A 23307-nucleotide genomic window follows, 5' to 3' on the forward strand; every position below is an offset into this window, starting at 1 on the left:
AATAGATGCCCCCTCACTTGGTTATGAAAAAACAGCTGCCCAGAAACGGCATCCCTCAGACTTTGCATGACTGCAGAGGCAGCACAGTGCACTGCTGAGGCCTCACCTCTGAAATCTCAAGAGTTATGCTGATCGGGTCCTGTTGGCTTTCCGCTGTCATTCTAACTAAGTGGCTGGTTTCCTTTTGCTGTTGAGTGATGCTGAAAACAGCTCAGAAGAGCTCTGAGCAGTGTTGGTGAAGATCAGCATCCATACAGACTAACTCCCTGGGGCAGATGTGTTATCATTTTTACAGAACTCGTCTCTATCTTACAGAGGATCTGAATATGACCAAGTACTCTAGATTTTGACACAATTCTTGTAAACATCATCATAAACTAAGTGACACTATATGACAGTTCTGCCCACAATAAACAAAGAGAATACGGTTAAAATAGGCTTCTGTCATCCCTTCACTCAGTCATCCAGTTAGAGATGGGACTTTCCTTCATTCTCAACGAAGGTGTCATATTTTGTAAAGATTCTGAGCAATAGTACCTTGCAGAAACAGTACTAAGCATCTTTTTTGAATCCTGTGAGTTTTGTGTAGACTAGGCAGGTGGCTAGGAACATACCTTGGCTGGAGAGATGCAAATCAATTCTGAACTTGCCATAACAAAGTGATGGAGGGCAAGCCCTCTTGTATTGACAGATCTAGAGCTGTTCCAAAGAACGTGCATCTAGATGCAGACCAGGACATATACAAAGAACAACACTTTATTTTCGCTTTTAAAATATAAAATACATCTAAAAGTTAACTGTCCCGTATTCACTTACGTTCTCCCAACTCATGGTGATACTTGAACCCAGATGCAGAAATAAGTACAGAGATATGAAGTTTAAAAATGTAATAGTTTCAGACTCGAGCTAAAATCTTCATGATACGATATGATATGAAGGAGCTACATTTTCAGATGCCTTCATCTGACCTCTAAGTTTGGCAGCTAAGCCAGTCTATAACACACAATTACTTGAAATGCTAATGAACGTATGAGCCAAGGGAGCTGACACTGCATTTCATGATCTCAGAGCACTGGTCATCGTTCTTCCGTATCCTGTAGAAGGTTTCCACATATTCAGAACGGCCCAGCAGTTCAACAAAATCTTCATCATGAGTTATCACCAGAAGCTGAAAGTTACGCTGTTTTGTGCGGCTTTTTATTATCCTACAAAGAGATATTATTCAGTGTAACTCAATCTATATTGCTGTCTAGTTTTAGTGAACTTGTACAAAAACATTTAACTATTGAAAACAATATGAATGTCAAGCAATCCAATGTAGATAAGCACCTCTTTTTACCCATATAAAAAGAAAAACAGCAACAACAAAATACCTACAAATTATTTTTTCCTCTTCCAGATAAAGGAAAGAGAATCTAAAGCTACTGCTTTGCATGTATATCAGCATATGTCAACAAAGACAGGTCAGCTTAAAATAAAAATCACTTCCTAACACCAATCACTAACATTAAAAATTGAAAAATAGCCAAGCTTCACAAGAAGAGATTACTTACTCCACGAGGGCATGGGCAAGAGACTCAATGTTTTCTCGATCAAGATTGGTAGTAGGCTCATCTAGTGCCAATATGCCACAGTTGAGACAGAACGTTTCTGCTAGAGCCAGACGAATAATAAGAGAAGCAAGCACCTAAGGGAAAAAGAAAAAACACTCTTCAGAGTGTTTATAGAGAAACTATGCGTAACATTTTAAGTGCCATTACAAACTGTGACTAAAGTCTACATAATTCACAAAATGATTATAACTAATTAGATTTGAAAAAATATATTAAAACTTCAGGTTTGAATTGAAAAATCCCTTCTACAACACAACATTGGAAACATACCTGAGCAGTCAAATTTTCAAAATCCTGGAGCTATTGAAATTCAGGATTCCAGCCCAAGGTAAGGATGTTACCACATTGCCATCAGCGTTATTCCTATACTCTGTTGAAACCCCATCCTATTAGCAGGGAGATGGTGGAAATTTGTATGTGCAGTCAGTTTGAAATACGGAACTCCTGACTCCTTCATAAAACTGAAGATAGCAGTCTTAACAGCTCACATACTAGTGTTGTATTAGCAGGACAAATTGCGTCTTTATTAGATCTCATGAAGTAGTGAAAATTACAGAACACTTGATGGAAACTGTGCTACAAAAAATACTTTCCAAAGATCATGACTGCTGGCATCATAGCTCATGATCAAAGAATAATTCTCAGAATATAAGCTAAGAAACTGTGAACAAGTTTCACTCTCATTTACATAGCACTCTAGCATAACATCCTAGACTACTTTAGGAGAAGACATTTTTTGCCTATATTGCTGTTTTATAAGACGTTTTGGATTTCCCCCAATATTAGTATGGAATTTTCAAAACAAGTACACTTCTACACTCAGGTGGGAATTAATTTGACAGCATTTTTCACATTCAAGCAACAATACAGCATGCATCTTTTCACAGAATATCCTTTCAAGCCACTGGTGCTGCTATTGCTGCACGCGCTTAAAAATACCGTGTACTGTCTTGTTGTATTCCTCGATTTCGTTTTCTATTACTGTCAACACCATCTTGTCAGGCAAAAGTGAGGAGATAGCTGAAGGCCTGGCTGCCAGCGAAACTCTGATGCAGTATGTGACGCAGTGAGAACTGCTACTCTTGGAGGTAAGGAAGTAGGCAGATATTACTCCAGATAATAGCAATTCTTCCTCGTTATCAAAGAGATTTATATCTGTTGCAACCATAGCCCTTTCAGCTGGTGCAGAGGAAAGGGAGCCAAAGAGTTCCAGCTCCCACTGCAGAAGAGGAAGGAGAAGGTATCTCCCTCACAATTACAGTGTGCTTGGCCTAGGTAGTCACTGGCGCCTTGTGCAAAGGCAACAGGCTCTGTGAGCCTGAAGTGTAGGGGAGAGTTCTCCAGGTGTTCTCTTTACGTTGTAGAAGGCACAACGGATGGGCAGAAATTGTTCCAGCAGAGAAGCAGTAAGAGCAGTCCTGGCTGTGTTTCTGTCACTTCCTATGCCCATCTTTTTGGTGACATGAACTGAAAAGTTATATTCGGTAGGAGGTGGGAGTAGTGTAATTTGGGGAAAAAAGAAGTCTGAGGGTACTCAAAACAGACACAGTTGTGAAAAGATGACAAAGGATCAGCCCTCAGGAAGGAAAAAAAATTCAGGAGCAAGTTAATAGACCTACAGCTATGGGAACTTCAGTTGTAACTAGCAAGAAAAAGACTAGATGAACTTGAGAAGGCAGCGAAGCTGAACCCTTCACACCTACAGGGACTCAGACCAATCGCCAACTGAAACAAGGAATTTGGACACCCCAAAATAGGGTTCAGATGCTCCCAATCATATATTGCATACTGGCAGCATAATCCAGATGCAGTCAGATGTACAGAATTGTAAATCTGAGTTGGAGCCACTTCTTCACCAGATTCACTTTACGATGCGTCACTCTTGCAGCTTCCAGAATCCTGTTTATGACGTACAAGAAAAAAATGCTATATTACCTTTTGCCCAGCACTACATCTTCCTCTCATATCCAGTGCTGTATCTCCCTTTATCATTACTACTCTATAATTGTAACTTCTTCTTTTATCAGCTGCTGAAACATTCTCATCTGCATCAGAGCGAATTTCTATATATTCAATATCTGAAAATGGAAAATAAACAGTTTTTCCCTTATCAAAACATCTTTAAAATAGCATTGGATTAAACATCATTAAGAGCTACAACATACAGTAACTACAAAAAAAACCTACTCATAACTCCTACTAATAGATAAAACTTTGAAATTAATTTTTTCCAAAATTGAAGAAATAAGCCTTGGCAACTCCCCTGACTCAAGGAAACATCAACTATAGAAAACATGGAAAAGGGAAAATTACTTCTACTTATCATATAACTACCCACATAAGATGTGATAAAAAGGAGACTGTAGTGGGGACCAACAGATGTGGCCTTTAAAATGGAACCAACCATTTTCATATCCTGGATTTTCAATAGTTTGAACAAACACTTCTCACTATGCAGTACTTGGTATAAAATTGATACGGACAAAACTACAAAAACAAACAAACAAAACCACATGTACCTTGTCCTCTGTAGGTATTTCTCCAAAGGTCACGAATTATTTTGTTGATTTCTTCCATCTTCATGCTATGAAATGTCATTATTGCCCTACAGAAAAAAAAATGCAGATTTTTATAGGTGCAACCATGGACTGCTATGGACTCATAGGAGCGTTAGGGAAGGCAAGAGCTCACTTTTCATTCTCTAAATACTTTCACTAAAAATGCAATAACTACTAGTTCATTTTGAATGCAGAAATGTACAAAGATCAAACACACTCTGTTATATGAATACTTCTACTCTCACAAACAACTCCATCTCAAGAAGTAGGAGAGCAATAAAGACAAAATGATTTGTAATCAGTCACTCAATAAAGATCAAGTTTTTTTTTTTTTTAAAGGAGATTTATAATTTATGTGTAAGGCATATTTTCAGACCCCCAAGAAGAATCTGATATTAAAGCCTTCCAAAATAAAAACAGCGTTACTCATTGCCAGAGTCCCCCCCGACCCTGCGGTGCAGATAACTGACTCTCAGTAGGAAAGGAGAGCCAGTGAAGTTTCCTTGGAGCAGAGAATTCTCTACCAAGAATTTAATTTGTAATCACCTAAACAGATGTTATGATTAGAGCTACCTTCCTCTTCAGCGGCAAGAGTAACATACGATGTCACTAATAATTTTTTATTTCGTTTCCCTGATTCAACATGATATCCTGAAATCATCATGTCTACATGTCTTTAGTTCGATAATAGATGTTTCCTCGTAAAAGCATTCCAAAAGGACATTGTGCTACATTTTTAACTTTTTAAACAAATAGTGCTTCGTAAGGAAAAAAAAATGCTTGCTTGCTTTCTGCCAATGTTTTTCTTCCAAAAATATGGCAGTATTCAAAAGTAATTCTGAAACTGACTTTTTATATATATACACACTTTTCCCACCTCCTTCCTTTCACAGGAATTATTTTCACCTGTTGTGAGGGATACTGAAGTCTCAACTCTAATATGATTTGTTAAGTCTGAAGAATGAGTAAAGCATTTTCTACGATTTACTTGATTAAACCCAATAATGCATTCTTCATTAATATTTAACAAAAACCTGTAAATATTAAATCAACAAAGATGAACAGATAGCACAGAAGAGCATGCAAATGTTGCTTTTCCCAGCTACATACACAGCTTTCAATCTCTGGCCATTAGAGTTAACATTTCGTCTCACTGATTTTTCAGACGATTACCAATAAGTGATGCTTATCTATTTTTCTTGAAATTACAAGACTGATTTCCTGTTTTGCCTTAAATAGAAACAATAGATGATTTGATACCATACAAAAGACTCTGAATTCTAAAAGGGAAATTCTTGGAGTGCATTTCCATTTAAGCTGAAAGGGAAGAATTACACATGCTCTGAACAATTTAAATCTTCACAAAATAAATTTTGGATTGGCTTAAATTCAAATACCAAATATATTTATTTTATCATTAAAAACAATTAAAACAGGGTCCTCCAGACCTCTGCATCTAATAGCGTTTGAGACCTGTCTTTCTGAATTCATACGATCTTTTTAAATGCATTTAGAGCTTAGCCTCCAAATATACCAGTGAATTATGGGTTCCACTGCTTTATTATGTGTTGCCACAAAAAGTACTACCTTGTATTTCAAACTACTGCTTGGTACTTTCACAATCATTCCCTTTTCCCCTTCTCCACACTATTCAAGAAATTAAGAAACCTTTATCATCCCTTTTCAGTCACCTTTTTTCAACATGGAAACTTCTAATCTATTTGGCTTCTCTTTTGGACAGTTATGTTGTACCTCTAACTACATTACTGCTCTCTGTGCTCCTTTTTCTAGACCCACTATGTCCTTTTTAATACAGGAGACCAAAATTCTATTCTGAATTTGTAGCTTCTGTGGTGGCCAGATGTTTCTCTCTCTTTCTCTATTTTGTTCCTAATACTCAACTTTTCTTTCTAACTGCCACTGAGCACCAACCTCGTATTATTGCAACTAGCTCATTGCAATTCCATAATTATAAATGAACATATGCATTGGGGGGGGGAAGGGGGGGAGAAGGGAAAAGCACTGTATGTTTTACTTCGCATTTGTTAACAATCTTTGATGATTAACAATGGTGATGTGTTGGCTTCATTTCTCTATTGTCTCTCTCAATTTGAATTGTATTGCAAATTGTGTCCTAACATGTACAACCAGTACTCAAAAAGGGTCCTACGGAGAACTGGGAATAAAACAATAATGATCGCTGAACTTACCTAAAGCTATATTAAACTCTAGTCACTACCATTGACAGTGCTCGTTTATTTTATGTACACTATATACCTAACAGAGTTCCTACATTCTAACAACCCTGTGCAGTTTGTAGCACATTTTCATTAATTTACTTTGCTTTTAGAAATCAGTTTCTTCTGGAGGCATTAAAAAAATAAAAAGCTACTGCAACTGGACTTTCGGAATGAATATAAAAGTAACATAACAAGGTACAACATTCTAATACTTAGATATCTGATTTTATAAAGAGAAATAATTATGTACGTCTAAGTTACATTAATTTACTATTTCTAAAAGTTAAACCAGGAAGTTTGAAATTGCAAGTTGCTTTTGCACCAAGGTAGTAATGAAGACTGAAAAAAAATAAGAATTATCCTCATATGACAGTACTTACTTATCAAGAGCCTTGTAGTAAGTGTCCAAATCTCTGTTCACTAGCTCCGTTGTTCTCATAACAATCATCATCTCCCTGTATTTTTCCTCTGCATCTTTGAATTGTGACTCTCGAAGTTCCTTTTTAAACCGAACAATCTCTTCCTCAAATCCACGCTGTCGGCCAAGGGCAACATGATGGTTTCTTTTCAGAGCTTCTATTTTCTCCTCTAACTGTTTTTGTTCACTGTCAAACCACAAATGATACATGAGACTTCTGTATTTAGTGTTTCACAATATTTTAGTCAAGGTTCTAATTTTTAGTTTACGTTAGCAGCTCATTCTATTGTATCTATAAAGACTGCAACAGTTAAAGTTACAGTATTCATGCCACAGGAACTAAGACATAATTAAAATATGTTTAAAAACATATTTAAACATATGTTTACTGTTTTTATAAGCAATATAACATATTAAGTTTTAAAAACATATTTAAGTCACCATTCTGACTAATATTCATTAATCCTATCAAAGACCGAAGGATACCACATAGCGATATAAAATTGATTTAATTGCAGGAATTACATCAGGATACTGAGGAAAAAAATGCAATGAACAGTTTGGTAGCATCTAGAAAGCTAAATAAATAGTTTGCACGTAAGAAGCTGAATTAGGATAATTCCTTTCCAGCAGTGTTTATTATCTAAACAATTAATATTAAAATACTCAAATGATTTGCTGCTGAGACCTATTTGAGCAGACTGAAAATAAAACTCTCATCCAGAGACATCAGTTTCTTTTTAAATACAGATTTAACAGTGGAAGTCTTTAAAACAAATGGATTAGATTTGAACAGGTATATAATTGTATGTATTTGTAGCTAGAGCTATATAATTTCACTGAGTCATTTATGTTGTCATGGGGACATTATGCAAACATGAGTTTGAGGGAGGAAGTAGTCTACATGAATGGGGAGAAAGGTACACACTAAGAACACAGGAAACACTAAAACACAGCGAGTATTATATTCAGATATTTAGTGAATTCTTATGCAAAACACGCTGCTGTGTTTTGAAAATGCTTACTTTTTCATCTGCGGGACTTTCATTTCTCCCATCTCCTTCATAAGTCTATTTATATTGTCTTCAACTTCTTTTAACTCTTCATTCCGCTTCCTCAAAGTAAGATTATCCTCTAGCCACCTTTCCTGTATCTGTCTCCACAGAAAGCAAGAAGTTCTATGATGTTTCAATATATCGATTCTCAATTACAAAGTATAAACTCTGCACAACTCTAAAACCTGCTACAAGCATAAAACAATTGACAGCACAGAAAAGTATCATAGTAAGAACTTATTTTGCAACAGAAACCTAGTATAATGCAAATCAGAATTATCATTTCATATTTCAACCTGAAATAATATTCAGAGTATTTATTGTCATAGGTGAACATAAGAGTGATCCTGTGTGCGAATATTAGTCAATGGTTCAAATGGGGCAAGTCATTTGGGGTGAGATTTCACAGAGTCCCCTATTCTCAATTCTACAGGTAAGATAGTGGGATGGAGTGGGGAAAGATATCTTTCCTATAAAGAATGTAAATAGAGTTTGAAATACATACATAACGATTTAAAGCACACAACAAAATCTGGAGTGACTAACAACTTTTGGTACCTGCAATTGGAAACACCTTACAGCAGTCTTCTTTCAGAAGATAGGTATCTTCCACACAAAGCTACTTTTGAAAACGTTGGTTATTATCACAACAGACTTACCCCTTTTGGAAATACCACAAAATTGTATTTAGAGATAACTTTTTTTTCTAAAATGCATCTATTTTTACATATGTAAATCGCAGGATTTTTTTCAGCCTGATGCACACATAGCAGCTATTCCGACTAACAACTCATTAAGTACATCAACAGGAGACAAACTTTGTATCAGTATGAGCCTAGACGGACTTAAACCAATGCCAGAAATCACTTCAAGTATAAATGCAAAATATACCGTATGATAAAACAATAAACTTACCTTTTGAGTGTCAATATCTTGTCGAATAATTTCCATCTCTTTAGTTATCTTTTCCTTCTGTTTCTCACAGGCAACTAATTGAGAGTTTACTTCATCAAGTTCAGATTCCTTTTGCTACAAAAATAAAAAGGTATATTATTTATATACAAAAACACTTTTAAAAGCAGCTTTTTATTGATTGTTTTTTAGGTTACCTTCTTGTAGTCTTCCTTTCCTTCTTGAACATAGCTTTCGATTTCTTTCATGTACTTGTTTATATCTTTAACTTTCTCTTTTATGCTATTTATCTGCAGCGAAAAGATTTCACATGAATTGCAGTCGGATGTCCAAGAACTGATATGACATGTATAAAAGATAACTGGATAACACTATTTTTAAGGTACGATTCATTTCATAACTCCCTTTAATTCACCAACAGAAGACTTCAGCTTTTGTAATCCAGATGCTCCTTATTACCATGAAACTGTTTTCCAAAATAAACAGTAAATCACTCATTTGTGCTTACATAAAAGGGCTGTTTGCCCTGAGAAACACAGGAGTGTCTCTTGCCAAGGAAAGGTCACAACCGTCCTTGCTGTTCCTCTAGATCTACTAGATAGGGCTTTTAGTACCACAGGTCACTAAATATCATTAAATGTCCCTAGAAGCTTTTTGATAAGACCACCAAAAGTTCGTTACAACTGAGTTGATTTCCTGACTTGGTTATGTTTCTTTTCTTCCCTAAAACTTCACAAATCTAAAGCATTAGGTAAAGCAATTGCTGTCTCCTAAAAGTCAACTCATTACCATGGCTTCCACCCATGCCCCAAAACCAACACGTAATCCTATCTCCCAATTACATCAAATGCAAACGAACCTTCTCTTGTGTTTCTTTATTAGTTGCAGTCCTTTTATTAATTAGATCCTCCTTGTCTTGCTGCAGTTTTTCTAAAGTTTCGTGTAGTGGAAATACCTGTTCTTTTGCTTCCTGAAAAGCAGTTGGAGAAAGTCCTTTTTATTTTCTCATTCTGTCAAAGATCAACAATTTTTCGAGTGCAAAAAAACAGTCACGTGGGTAATTTTTTTTTTTTTTTTTTACATGTTGTTCATAATTCTGAAAAAAACCTTGTATTAAATAAAGTGCTGAAAATTCCCAGAGATATGCAATAGTATAACAGGACAAAAATTTAAAACTGCATCTGAATTACTAGGATTACAGAATGTTAAATATTACTGGATATTATTTTTTTTCAAGGACAACATAGTTAAGGGCTAGTAATTACTTCCTACCTTAATCTCTCTACATAAGGACTGAACCTCAGTGGTTAATTCCACTATTTGTTCCTCCAGTTGTTGACGACGCTGCATGCTGCTGGAAATCTGAAGTTTCTCTGCTCTAAGTTCATTAACTGTACTCTTAAGCTGCTGAATCTGATTTTGCTGGTCTTGCTTGATTTTTTGATTTAACTCAATTTTACTAGTAACTGTAGATGAAAATACACACACAGTGAAACAGTTAATCTATAACTAACAACAGTTACTGTCTTCCTTATAACAAATGTATCTCCAAACTAAGTTAATATATCCAAAAAAAACCAAAACCTATTAGAATACGGTTATTTCAGAATATAAAATAAGTAAACTAAAATTTATATTTTGATGGCAGCAAGTTTGGTTATTTTCAATATAAAAACGAAACATCAGTTTGTATGACCTACCTGTATCCCATAAGTGTTTCTTCTCTTGTTTTTCTTGGCTTACTTGTAGAACGGTTCTACTTAAATCAACCCCTAGCAACTTAGCCTCCTGCTGAGCAATTTTTCTTTCAACATCCCTAATATCAGCCTAAAAGTAAGAGTAAAGTACTATTATTACCGTATTAGTGCTTAACAACAGGCTTTAGTTTAGATGTTATTGAGTAACTACATGTACAGCAAGCAAGTACTGTTTTATATATTGAAAGGAATTACAAAGCATACCTGGTACCTTTCCATTAGCGTTATGTCCTGTAAACATGCATTAGCACCTTCCTTCTCAGACAAAACTGTGTGCAAGAGTGTTTCCTGCTCTTCTATCTCACCCTTCAGCCGTGCAAAATCCCTGTTTACAGTCTGCAGCTTGTTCCTCAAGTCTGGTATGTCCCTTTCTTGGAGTTCCACTACAGTTTGCCTTGAATAAAATACAAATCCATAAATCTTCCTTTGTTAAAAGCAGCAGCATAAATTCAAGACATTCAAGTTTGCAAAATCTGTGGTATGATTGAATAGCGGAAGACTGAATTGAACCAATAGTATCCCCTTAACCTTGCCCACGTTCAGTTGAGTTTATTTTCTATAACCAGCTAAGGTAATAATCCCTCACTGTAGGCAGGTGAGATCTAAAAACAAACAAACCAACCAACCTCTTCTGGTTTTCAACTCAAGTACAGCAAGTGCTAAAACAGGGTTTAAAATCCACTGCACATGAGTGCCCTCTTGTGAAGGAGAGGTATATCCTCTAACAAATTCTTTTTTTTTTTTTTTCCAGAATAACAGTCTTCAAATATTTTGAAACCAGAGCCTCTGGTTACCCAGTGGCAGGGAAACTGCATACTCTACTCTAAATCCTGTTTGTATGGTAAGGAAAAAAAATAAGACTCACACAAAAATTCATTAGGACTAGAGCTGTTTACGGTTTGGAGGGAGACAACAAGAAGAAAAAAGGGGACACAGCAACAAAATAGGCTGCCTGTAATTTTTGTAGTTTTAAAAATACAGATTAAGTGAGCCTGGAAATTGGAAGAGACAGTAGGCACTTCTTCTGAATTTTTTAATATTGTCTACTTTTTTTTTTACATTGCAAGTTCAAAAATATTTTAGTTATTTAAAAAATATATAAGAGATACAATTCAGTCTAATCTTTTATGGATTGTCAGTATCAGAGACAGAGCTGCATTCCCAAATGATGGAATTGCACTTGACTGAACCTCAAGGAAAAACACAGACTGCATTGGGAATTCGCTATAAAACTCACAGATTTCCTTCAAGAACATCGTAAGTCAATACAAAACCTGCCAGTAACAAAAAAAGTACTTTTAAAGGATATACAAATCAAGATTTTATTAAAGTGTGATTAGATTTTTGAATGAATTGCCTAGCCTGAAAATAAACCTTTCTTGATGTCAACAAAATTTTCAATAATCAAAAAACAAGCATTCAAAAGAAAATGGCTTGCAGCAATATGGTCGGTGAAGTACTTTACCTAATTGGTTTGAGACCCATCATCTCATCACGTTTTTTCTCTCTTCTTTTAAGCTCAGACTCTGTTGACTTCAATTTGTCTGGAGCAAGACGCAACTTAGACTGAAGATCACTAATTACATCTTGCAGTTCAGCCTCTGTTTGAAAAACTCTTTGACAAACTGGGCAACACGACTGATTCTCTTCTGTCAGTTGTGTAATGAACTGTGAATAAACTGCGGTGGCTCCAGCAAGCACAGCTGGTTTAAAAAGAAACAGAAGACTTTATGTTGAATATACAGTACATAAACAGATCTAAACTTATTATGTATTTACCATTAAAAAAACAAACAAAAGAAAACTATAAGCTGCAAATCATCAAGATAGGAAACAGAAATGGTCCTAAGCAACCTGGTCTGAATTCAGTGCTGTCCCTATTTTCAGAATGGTGCCCTCGATCACATCCTGACTTTCCCACTAACCTGAATTATTCTACTTTATTGAACTACACTCATCCCTCAGCAATTAACAACAGAAACAAGTACTTCTGAATCTTCTGGGAGATTATTACTGAATCTTAAGTACAGAGTACTTCTGGGAGGTTATTACTGAACCTTAAATTGTTTTCTATGCTGATTGTCCCGCAAATATAAAAACCCACAAGCTACAGATTGTCTCAGTGTCTCTAGGTTACAATTAAAATGAGGAAAAAAGTAGAGCTATAGATAAATTTACCTCGCTGTTTTGAACTTTTTTCAATTTCATCTTGAAGTTTGTTCAGGTTACTGTCAAAATCTTGGCTTCCACAAACATCAAAAAGTTTTGCTTCATAGCTAGACAACTGTTCTTCTTTTTTTCTTAGTTCAGCACTGATAAAATTCTTCTGTTGTTCTGCTGATGCCAGTTGTTTGCTGAAACATTAATGCATAAACTCTTATATTACAGAAAAGCAACAAAAAAAAATTAAACTGTAGTAACAAAAACACCGTAATACCAATTTCAGATTACCTTCAGAGTTATTCATCAGTTCTTTAATGATTTTTCCAGAAATCTACAGCATAAATTTTCAATTAATCTAAATACAGCATAAAGTGTTTCATTTAAATTCCTTTTTTTTTTTTTTTTTGCTTTCTAGGTGCTTAATGATGAAAAAAAATTTCTAATGTCAAATCCGTACAAGAGACTTTCTAGAATATTACTAGCTTTTCCTCCCCTACTTCCTTCCCTAATTACGCTTATGAGATACTATTGAACAAAAAACGTTGAGCAAAATGTACTGAGCAAAAAAAATTAGCACTCTTCTATTCATCTTCCATACTTCTCAACTATGGACTGTTCTTAGACCTCAAATCTTTTTTTTTTTTTTTTTTGATTTTATAGAAGTTTAGTGCATATCGCTGCGTAGTGTGCTAATGTCACCTACTCTTTCTGACATATTCTTTTCTACAATGAATGAAATCAGGAACATGTAATCACACATAAGTTCATGATATGGTTAATAACCATTCTGTAACTCCTAAGAAAGTCAGAAGACCACTGTCTTTTTTTCCCCCAAAGCACATTCATTCAGCTAGGGTAGTATAAATAATTAAGGATGTATTAGAATATTTTGTTATCTACTTTTAGTGTTGCCTTTGACATACTTCAAATATGATGATTTTATTAACTAGCACAAACTATATTGGCTATATATTAAACAAATTTTGCACAATGCTTTCTTTCATTTTGCAGACACCTAAATAAATATTGATGAATTACAGTAAAAGTATGTTAACTATACTAAACTTTCCAATAATGAAATTCTTAATTGCATAAATACTTCTGGAGACATAATTAACTAAAATAATACGTACTTAAGCTTGGCATGTCTGTCCCTTGTTTCATTGATCTCTCTATTTTTGCCATGAAGCCAGTCTTCAAGTTGTTTTTTATTTGGAAAGTATCCCAGCAGTAACGTCAGTTCTTCAGAATGTCTTGATTTTACTTTTCTAATCTGTTCCTCTTTGTCTCCCTTGGGAAATAAAGCATTTTAAATTAATATTTTCATATGTTTAAGTTTACGTTACTCAATGGATTCATAGAGTTAATGGCTTCCATAAAGCCAGACAGAAGCTTTACATACAAATGTTTATAAACATCTGAAAAAAATGCACAAATCTTAAAGGGACCGTATTAATGTCATTTCCCTTCCTTATGAGATGATGATAGAAAAATTACTTTGTCTTTCTTCAGCATCTCCATTTGGGTAATTGTTGTGGTATGTAGGTTCAACTGTTCCATCTCTTGATCCAGCTTCCGAAGAACTTTGTCCAGGTTTATTTTCTCATTTTGCAGAGTTTGCACTTCCAGTTCAAGTGCTTCTACATTGCTGCTCCTCTCAGTCTTCTCCAGTTCATGTTCCTAAACAAAAAACAAAAGCACAGAAGACTTATGTAATTACATTAGACAATAAGTTCGTACTAAAGAAATCAGAAAAAAAGCTCTTAAGAACTGTCCAGCAGCAGTATCATTAGCTGTTACAGGAATAATACTTTCAGGATTTATAAAGAATGCATGCAAGATGCCAAAGGCTGTGATGCTGGTATAGGAAATGTAAATCAGATAGTGATGCAGAGTTCTGAAATAAAGTACTGTACCAAGTTGCTCATGCTTTTCACATAAATCATAACTACATGATGTAGATTCAAGAAGCTCACTCATTTAGCTTGATTCTCTGTATTTCAGCATCTACTAAACATTATACACTGGAATTATCCTAGTAAGAAAGCTAGAAGAAACACTCTCAAGCACCAAATTCTTACACTGTGAACAAAAATAAACTATTCGGCTACAAAGGCACAATTAACTGTTCAGCTGGGACACAAAATGCTCGTAGTATTACAGTGCTTTACAGAATAAAATGCTTACAAGTAACTAGTCCATTTCACAGACAAGTTATCTGGAAAAATGTAGCTAGCACAGCACTTCAGTCAGTGCACTGACTAGTGCTAGCACTTTTCAGATTGGCCCAGAAAAATAGGAAAAATCTTATGATATCTATATATCAACAAAGCAAGTATAGAGAGGGCAATAAAAGTGAAAAAATGCAACAGGGTTAAGTTTTCTTTTGGAATAAACATAAAGCTTGCTTTTTTTTTTTTTAAATCACCCAACTGGAAGTTTTCATTTCAAACCTGTTTTAGCTAGATTAACTTACTGTCTTGACAATCTCCTGATCCAACTCCACAATTCTGCCTGATGACCCCTCCAACTGCTGCAATTCATGTTTTACATTCTTCAGTTCCGCGTGTCTCTTGTTTTGGATGTCTGATTTCAGATCAATGGTTCTTTCTAATCCAGTTTTCTTATCTCTTATTTCATCTATCTGTTTTTGTTTCATCACTTCTTTTTGTGCAAATTCTCTCTGAAAGAAGCGAACAATAATATATTAATTTACTCATAGGAAAAACACAGCATTTAAAATGGCTTCTTCACAATAGCATGCAAATATTCACCACTATAATGCATGAAATTGAAATATTTAGATATGTGAAAAAAAAAATCCTGCTAAAATGCAGCAATACAAAAATGCAGATGCATAATGGTAGTGTTCTCTGATAGCAGCTCCATTTTGAAGATGACTTCAAACCAAAGTTGCCTGTTTTCTTAACAATTGCCCATTCAAATTCTTCCTCAGGCTTTTTAGTGTGTCACTAACCCACCTGCTTGAGATGGCAGTTGAGAAAAAAGTATCTGCAGAACTGCCTGTTCAGTAGCTTTGGCAATTCAGATCACCCAATGACCACTCTTAGTTCCAAAATTAACTTCCACAGAAAGGTTCAAGCAACCCATAATAAAGAATACTAGATGAAAAAAAAAAATGGCTTCATTTATTTTCCCCCTGCACCATAAAGACACATATGGACTAATAACACACTAGTAACTAATATGGAATAATAACACAATCCTAAAATGACAAAATCCTTACCATTAAGTGATTTGCAGTTTCTGTATCTCTCGCTTGTCTCTCCTTCAATAACCTGTGAAAACTGGTAATCTGTCTTTCATTAAGAGGCGATAGCTCAAAACCATCTAATTCTAGTTGTGCTGCCAAAGACTGAATTAATGAATCCCTCATTTTGATGTGTTCTTGATGACGATCTGCTTGCAGTTGTAAACGACCTGCACAAAAATAAAATAAAATAAAAAAACATAACATAAACCCTCAAAAATTGAGAACATACATTTAGGATTCAAAGTCAATTGCAACTGTTTCCTTAAAGTCTTCTACACTGAAGCATTTAAAGTATTAAAAACAAGCTATAGCTTAAAATATTACTGTTTCTGTTAACTATTAATTTAGTAAGTTTTTACACTAATTTTAATCAAATCAAAAATTGAAAAGAAAACCTCTAAAACTAAAAATATTCTGAAAAACATAAACATATTTTACATAAGCCTATATTCTGTTTCAACTACTACAGCTTTACTGCAAGTCCCACAGTCCATCTAAAAGAGAATATATGATATATGGAAGAGTACTGTCCTAAAGCCCTCTGACTAGTCCCCAGCCCTCACATGCGACAGTGGGAACGCCAAGGATTCAACTTTCACATGTTTCTTGGTTAGAATACACTTACACAATCACAGCTGGTTAGCAGACATTTTCATCACTGAGACAAAGTACAGGCTCAGACAGTGAAAACAAATGTGCTGTAAACTGCTAGACTGACATAGTTTTATGCCATCAGTAATGATCAATTTTGAATATTTCTGTAGAAGACGGCACACTTAAGAACAAACTTCATGTTGTACTTACAGTTCAAAACAAGCGCACTTAAAAAAAAAAATCCAGGGGAAAGATGTTGAGGTGAGATTACCTGTGAGTTGAGGTGAGCTACCTGTGAGAGTCCCACACCTCGTTGTGCAACTGACCTAAAACTAACACACATTTCAGGGAGTCTGTCCCATTCAAACACCTTCAATTATCAGTAATTCTATTTCAGATCTTAATTCCTTTAAACAAAAATACAAAGTTATAGATCAAGTCTAACATACCTCGTTCAACGAGTAATTCTGACTTTTCACTGTTAAACCTCTGGCATTCTTTAACGGCTCTATCTAATTCACGCTTACAGTCCGATAATCTCTTCTCCTTCTCCTTCACTGTCCTCTGGTGGTTCTGGTATCTATCCCTCAGCTGTTCATCCGTTCCTTGAAAAACCTGTACACCAAATAAAATACAGAATAGACTTAGCTTTTTAACTGAACTCAATTAAAAACAACCTAATGTTTATAACAACCTGTTATAAACGACCTAATGATGTTAAAAAATAAAAAAGTACGGGCTTCACCATAACAGAATCCAAAAAATAAGATAACACCTCCCATATAAAATTTCTATGCTAAGACTTATATTAAGAAAAATTAAACATACTGTGAGCAAAAAAAGCTATTTTTCATATGCTGATAAGTTCATCTAAATTTTTACCACTATCCTAAAGAATTTTTGTTCATCTGTCAAAATAATTTTAAATGTCCCTGCACAATCACAACAAAAGAATAAAAACTATTTACTATTTTAAGAAAAAGAAATAAAAAACCCTCCAGGGACATGAACAATATCAGTGTCAGAAGACATTCCATGCTGGTTAAAACAAGTGCTGGCTACCATGAACATATTGTGAGAGGTAGGTATTTTCAAGTTCCACATTGCAGGGCATTATTACTATAACTTTTGTCAGCATTTCTCTTCCTGGCAAGCTAATCTATGGTGGACGGATCAGTTACAAAAAGCAATTTAATTCTTACATGCAAATTACACAGAAACTACCTACAAATACTGCTCCATAAAGCTGCATATCTCATATTATCAAATGAGCTACTTGGGCTTTGGAAGTGCTCATAACCAGCATCTGGTGCATAATAAAATACACAGTTCGCATGGTAGCAAAAGGCAGACTTTGATTTTTCTGCAGAAAGGATGACAGCATGGAATTTAAAAGGCAACCTTTTCCATCTTCTGTTGCAGATCTCGATTATCTTTATCCATCTGCCTCCTCCTGCTCTCCAGAGCTTTTACGTCGTTGTCTAGCAACATTACTTTCATGAGATTCTTTTCAACTGCTGCCAGAGAACACTGCAAAGGAAAGGATCATAGAATAATAGAATCATTTAGGTAGGAAAAGACCTTAATATCTCACTAGTTTATGAATCCCATAGTAAAATGCTCTATACAATACTGTACTCTAGACTGTAAAACTTCAGCATTATTATTTTGAAAAAAAAAATTTAGCTTTAGTTATAATTCATGATAGTTTTACAGTTAACAGCCAAATTTGAAAGAGATTTTAAATTAAGCTAAAAAATAAACAAACCAAAAAAAAAGAATCATCAACGCTGTTACAACAGTTCCACAGACAATGTTTTAAACCTCCAATAACTGTTTACAGATTAGAGCAGCATCTGTCAGGTTTGTTGCTTAATTCTGTTGCAGAATAGAAGGTTAGATAACATTTTAATCAGGAAATTCCTCCAGCTTTGATATTTTATATATATTCTTTAATCTTATGTGCTGTTTTATACTGAAATCTTAATGTAAACATCACACAAATTACCTTTAAAGGATCCAGCTGACTCTCGATAGATTTTACATTCTCTTTAGAAGCAGACAGCTGAGCTTCCCTATTGTTAAGATGGTCCTGGATTTCCTGTGCTTTTTCTTTATTCTGTTTTAGGTACTTCAGTTCTGTCTGACACTCTTTTACTTTTAGGCTTTGTTTCAGCCGTACCTGACGGAGAGTTTCCAGTGCTTTAATATACCTTAAAAAAAACAAACAAACAAACAAATTTCAGATCCTATGGGCAATACAGCAATACTGATGCCTCAGACATTTTCTTTAACACCTACACTACTAGAGAAGACAGTTTCTTATTTAATTTTATTTGATTCCAGTAAAGAGGAAAACCTTGTTGCTGAGAAGATCTCATCAAATTTTTGTTTCAAGGCCTTCCCTTCGCTTAATGGCCAGTTGGAATCTTCTTGGTGGCAGAAAACAACATTGTTGAGCACGGATTTGGAAACACCAAGGGCACTGATCATCTCTCGATCAATTTCTGCACACTTGGAACTGAGACTGACCTTCTCGCCATGCCTATGTAGCACAGATAAAGAAAATCCACAAAGCGGTTACTACAACTTCTTTAAAAACAAACAAAAAACTTATTTAAATCTGTATAAGCACATTCTACTGCATTGGTTACAAAACAGAGTAACAAATTTTTAAGTTTACAATTACCATTTTCATCATGTGGTTTTACAGCAAATGTTTTTAGTCAATGTTGCTACATGTTAAAAAAAAATCTATGCAGAACCACCAGAGGGAGTAAGACTGATCTCGATTAAAGCCAAGTGAATACATTTCTTAAATAGGGGAAACTGGAGATAAATATGGACTGACAATATCCTGAAACTCAAAATGATGTTAAAGGAAATAAAGCTTATGCATTTCATACAACATTACTCTCAAACTAGAGCATCAGTAATACAATTTTCAAATTAATGTAAGTCAATTGATACACATAGTTCTTAATATAGTGGCTATCAAATGTTAGTATTTTTGAATCAACTAACAGATCGAGCGATGGGACTCCAGACCTTCCATCTAAAAACACAGACGGGAACTTCAGAGAGCACGTTATGAATTTTTCTCATCTTATACATAAAATATACAGAACCCGAACTGATCTTCACATTACAGAAGGAAAAAAAAAATTCAACTTACTTTGTTCTAGTAATGACCCCTTCAAGTGTTTTAAATTCTGTTTTCTTGTTTTTCTGGGTACAAACCATGGATCGTTGGACAGCTAAAAGCTCTCCATTAACATCTCGAAACTGTAATCGAATCTGAGCTCTAACATCAGTTTCATGGGCAACCTTCAGTACAAACGACAACAACGAAACAAGTATGAGAAATTCTTCTCAACACCCAAATGAATACATGACTTCCCAGATGTGGAGCGTTCCAGTCCCCCCAGCTCTCTGTTTTTCCTGAGACAGTATGGTCAGCTCACATCTGCCTAATACTTGAGCATCCCTGTTTTCATCACAACCCTGCGTGAAGTTAAGTATTTCACTGAGAAGTAAACGTGCACTGAATCTAACCACTGTGGCTTTTACCTTTGGATCGTGAACAAATGAATTTCCTTTGGTGCCAGGGGGAAAATCGCCAGTAGATACATATTTAAGGCACTCAATGATAGTCTAAGAAAACAAAAACAAGTATACAGTTAGAATGACAATTTAGAATAACCAAGGAAAACTAAAGACAAAACACAGTAACAGCCCAAACATTTACAAATAAGATAAACATGAGGGGAGAGAGAAATAAGAAATGACATTTTATTTTCCAGTACCAGGAGAACATGGTACTTTGCAAAAACAGTTTTAGTCAGCACCTTGATCAATTTCCTATGAAAAACACCAAGTAGTGCACTGCAAAGCCTAGGACAATAAGTAGATCTCTAATAAACGTAAGCCAATGCAAGATTTACAGTAAACAGCAAGGTTTTTCTAATATTCGTACCTTGCTGTTGAAATCATTCTTTGTATTTTCAAGGTTTTCAGAGTTATTTGGCGCACAAAAACAATCATGTAAGTCTTACCGTTTTTCCCGCACCATTTGGTCCCACCAAAATAGTCATTGGATTAAGGAAAGTGATAATCTGTTTGTCTTTATCCTCTATGCCAAAACTCCTCACCCCGAGGATACTCATTTTCTCAATCCTTGCCATTTCTGCAGAATTCCTTCTCTTCCGCAGTCAGAAACGCAAACGCCACAAACCCTGTAAAACAAAGCTCTGTGAAAACTGGAGATGGCACGGCCTCCGCGTATCCCTGAAAGGCGACAACGCGGTTATTTAAGTGTGTGTATGGTCAGAAGCAGGGCTAAGGTTCTCCAGTTGCGGCCCAAGGCACAGAACGAGGGAAAGCAAAACCCTCGTAGCGCTGAGAAGCCCGACTCAAAGCTAAGGGCCGCTTATCAGCCGTTCAAAAATAACAACAAAAAAGGCCTTTAAGCACCTGTGAGAGAAAACGCTTCATGACATCGCCCCTTGTTATACAGGTTTTATTTATCGCTACTTTCCCCTGGCCCCGTTTCTCAAGGTGTCACGGCCGCAGGCGACACCCAACGCCAGCCCTGTCCCCGACATGAGGAAAAACCCGGCGGCAGCGGCTCAGGGGCGCCGCCGGCTGGAAGCAGCCGCGGTGCTGCCGGTGCGAACGAACGGGGCCCGGCCCCACGGCCCCGCCTGCACCTCACACGCGTGCTCGGGTCCCCCCCCCCCCCCGGGGACCCTCAGCGGGGCCCGTCCCGGCCGTGCCATGCGGCGGCCCCGGGCGCGGAGCGGGCGTTTCCCGCAGGAAGCCCGCGGCCGGCCCTGAGGCGGGCAGCCGGAGTTTCCCGCCCCGAGCGCGGCGCTGCGGCGGGGGCGGACATTTTCCGGCGGCCCTTCCCTTCCCCGGCCGAGGGGCGGCCAGGCGATGCCTCCCCCCCCTACCCCTCAGCCCCGGTCACCTCCGCTCCCGGTGCCAGCCCCGGCAGCCCCCGCGGTCGCCCCCGCTCCGCCCCGGCACTGGCGGCCCCGCCCGGCCGGGCCCGGCTCGCTACCGCCCCCCCGCGCCGTGGGGCCGGGCTGTCGGCGGCTGCTGGGCCGGGCCTCCCCCTGTCCCTCGCCCTTCCTCGGTTCCGACCCCGGCCTCCGGGGGGCGAAGGGGGAAGGTGGAGGCCTGAGGGGGCCCCGCGGCCCCGCACCGCTGCCCCAGCCCCGTCACCCCACAGAGGTCTTTGAGGGGTCTCCCAGCGGCACGCAGCGACCCCCCCCCCTCCCGTTGAGGGGCCGTTTGCACTTTTAAGACAGCTAACAATTCTAACATAGTCACTTTGGAGTTATTTCGTAGTGTTTCCAGCCTTCTGCTCAGAGCCCTGCAGCGCTGTGCGTGGCGGCACAAAGTTGTGGCCAAGTCCAAGGCCGGCCCGTGCTCTGCTGGACCCCAGCTCCAGCGTTACGAGAGGAACGCTGCCTTCAAAATTAAAAAACCCTTCGAAATTAAGAGAGCCAAGTGACAGTCTTCTCACAGAAACCTCCATATCCGCTCAGCAGTCCGGCTCGGCGCTTCAGGCTCAGGCCGGGCGGAGGAAAACCACATTTTTGCTGCTGGGTTTGATGTCCACTCACTCCGCCCGTTACGCACTGTGGAATCAAAACCAGCATGGGATAAATGATCAGAGCGCGGAAAGGTGGCTCGGCATCATCAGGGCTGAGGCAGAGCACAGGTGCACACTGCAGCCATAGCGGGCGCATTAGTAATTGTGCATGCTAGAGAGTATTTCCAGTGGTAGCATGAGTACCCGGGGCTGTGGGTGAGCGGTGGTTCACCATGACGCTGGTGGTAATGCAAGCATGATGCATCCCTCTCTCACAGCAGCAGATGAGAGTCAGGAAATGGTTTTCGAGTCTTTATTATACAAACTGGTAATTCACCGTGCTTAGTAGGAAATCTAGAATACTAACTGCAAAAATTCCACATCAATCTCTTTGTGCTTTGTGCAGGAAAAGGATGAAGTGTAGTCATCTGTCTTTCTGTAGGATTACTCTGTTTAAGTTCAGTTTGGGGGAAACTTTCATTGAAATCCCTATAAAGACTCTAACCAGGGAAAGAATGATTAACTAAGTAGCATGAGATGGTTTTGAAGCTCATGTCTCATCTAGGTCCGGAGATGTGTTGAGCATACAGACAAGTGCTATTAGAGCCAATTAAATGTGTGAGGACCCTCTGCTGTGACCCCACAAAAACGGCTTCCCTTGCCCAGGGCAACGCTTGCTTGCAAGGTACTAACCCTCATACTTCAGCTTTCCACTTTACAAATTCAGTACAGATCAATTCAAATACCATTATGACGCATGGATTATCAAACTCAGACAGATGGTCTCTCATTAAGTAGAAAAGTTTTAATTGTAGGAATATAATACTTTTTTCCACACTTTACAGCTATAGTCTATAAAAATTGTTGGAAATAGAATACAAACAATTTGTAAAGAAACTGTATTGCCTCCATTACCAATCCAACTTTTTTTTTTTGGTCTTGTGGACTGACTGTTGTCTTGTGCAGAGATGAATTTTGAGTTATCAAAATGTGAAAATAAATTGCAGCAGCTTCTTTACATTAAGTGAAGAAAATCTTCCATTGTTCCACGGAGAGCTCAATGGCAGCTGAGCAAAAGCAACTTCGTGCTACCAGGTGACAAATTCCAGCAATATATATTGAAT

At 37.3% G+C, this 23307-nt stretch overlaps 1 protein-coding gene across 3 annotated transcripts; it reads right to left on the reverse strand.

Annotated features, from left to right (window-relative positions):
* Positions 1–740: 740 nt before the first annotated feature.
* RAD50 (RAD50 double strand break repair protein) lies at positions 741–21664 on the reverse strand. 3 transcript variants are annotated; one of them, XM_067005556.1, is made up of 26 exons: positions 21554–21663; positions 20640–20819; positions 20155–20238; positions 19760–19911; positions 18944–19129; positions 18593–18797; positions 17986–18114; positions 17034–17199; positions 15964–16157; positions 15193–15399; positions 14214–14396; positions 13850–14007; positions 12732–12907; positions 12019–12256; positions 10758–10947; positions 10497–10623; positions 10069–10262; positions 9656–9766; positions 8994–9086; positions 8800–8913; positions 7855–7982; positions 6792–7016; positions 4133–4218; positions 3549–3691; positions 1554–1687; positions 741–1205 (listed from the first exon to the last, which is right to left on the reverse strand). In XM_067005556.1, exons 2-26 carry the CDS (start codon positions 20766–20768, stop codon positions 1019–1021), a joined length of 3939 nt encoding a protein of 1312 aa, XP_066861657.1. In that variant the 5' UTR covers positions 20769–20819; positions 21554–21663; the 3' UTR covers positions 741–1018. The 3 variants fall into 3 exon arrangements, with proteins under 3 accessions (XP_066861657.1, XP_013031302.1, XP_066861658.1); XM_013175848.3 differs by lacking the exon at positions 21554–21663 and adding an exon at positions 21058–21236; XM_067005557.1 differs by lacking the exon at positions 741–1205 and adding an exon at positions 1884–1999 and having other exon boundaries at positions 1553–1687; positions 21554–21664.
* Between the last annotated feature and the right edge of the window lie 1643 nt (positions 21665–23307).

Source organism: Anser cygnoides, chromosome 14 (assembly GCF_040182565.1).
Source record: "Anser cygnoides isolate HZ-2024a breed goose chromosome 14, Taihu_goose_T2T_genome, whole genome shotgun sequence".
Lineage (NCBI taxonomy): Eukaryota > Metazoa > Chordata > Aves > Anseriformes > Anatidae > Anser > Anser cygnoides.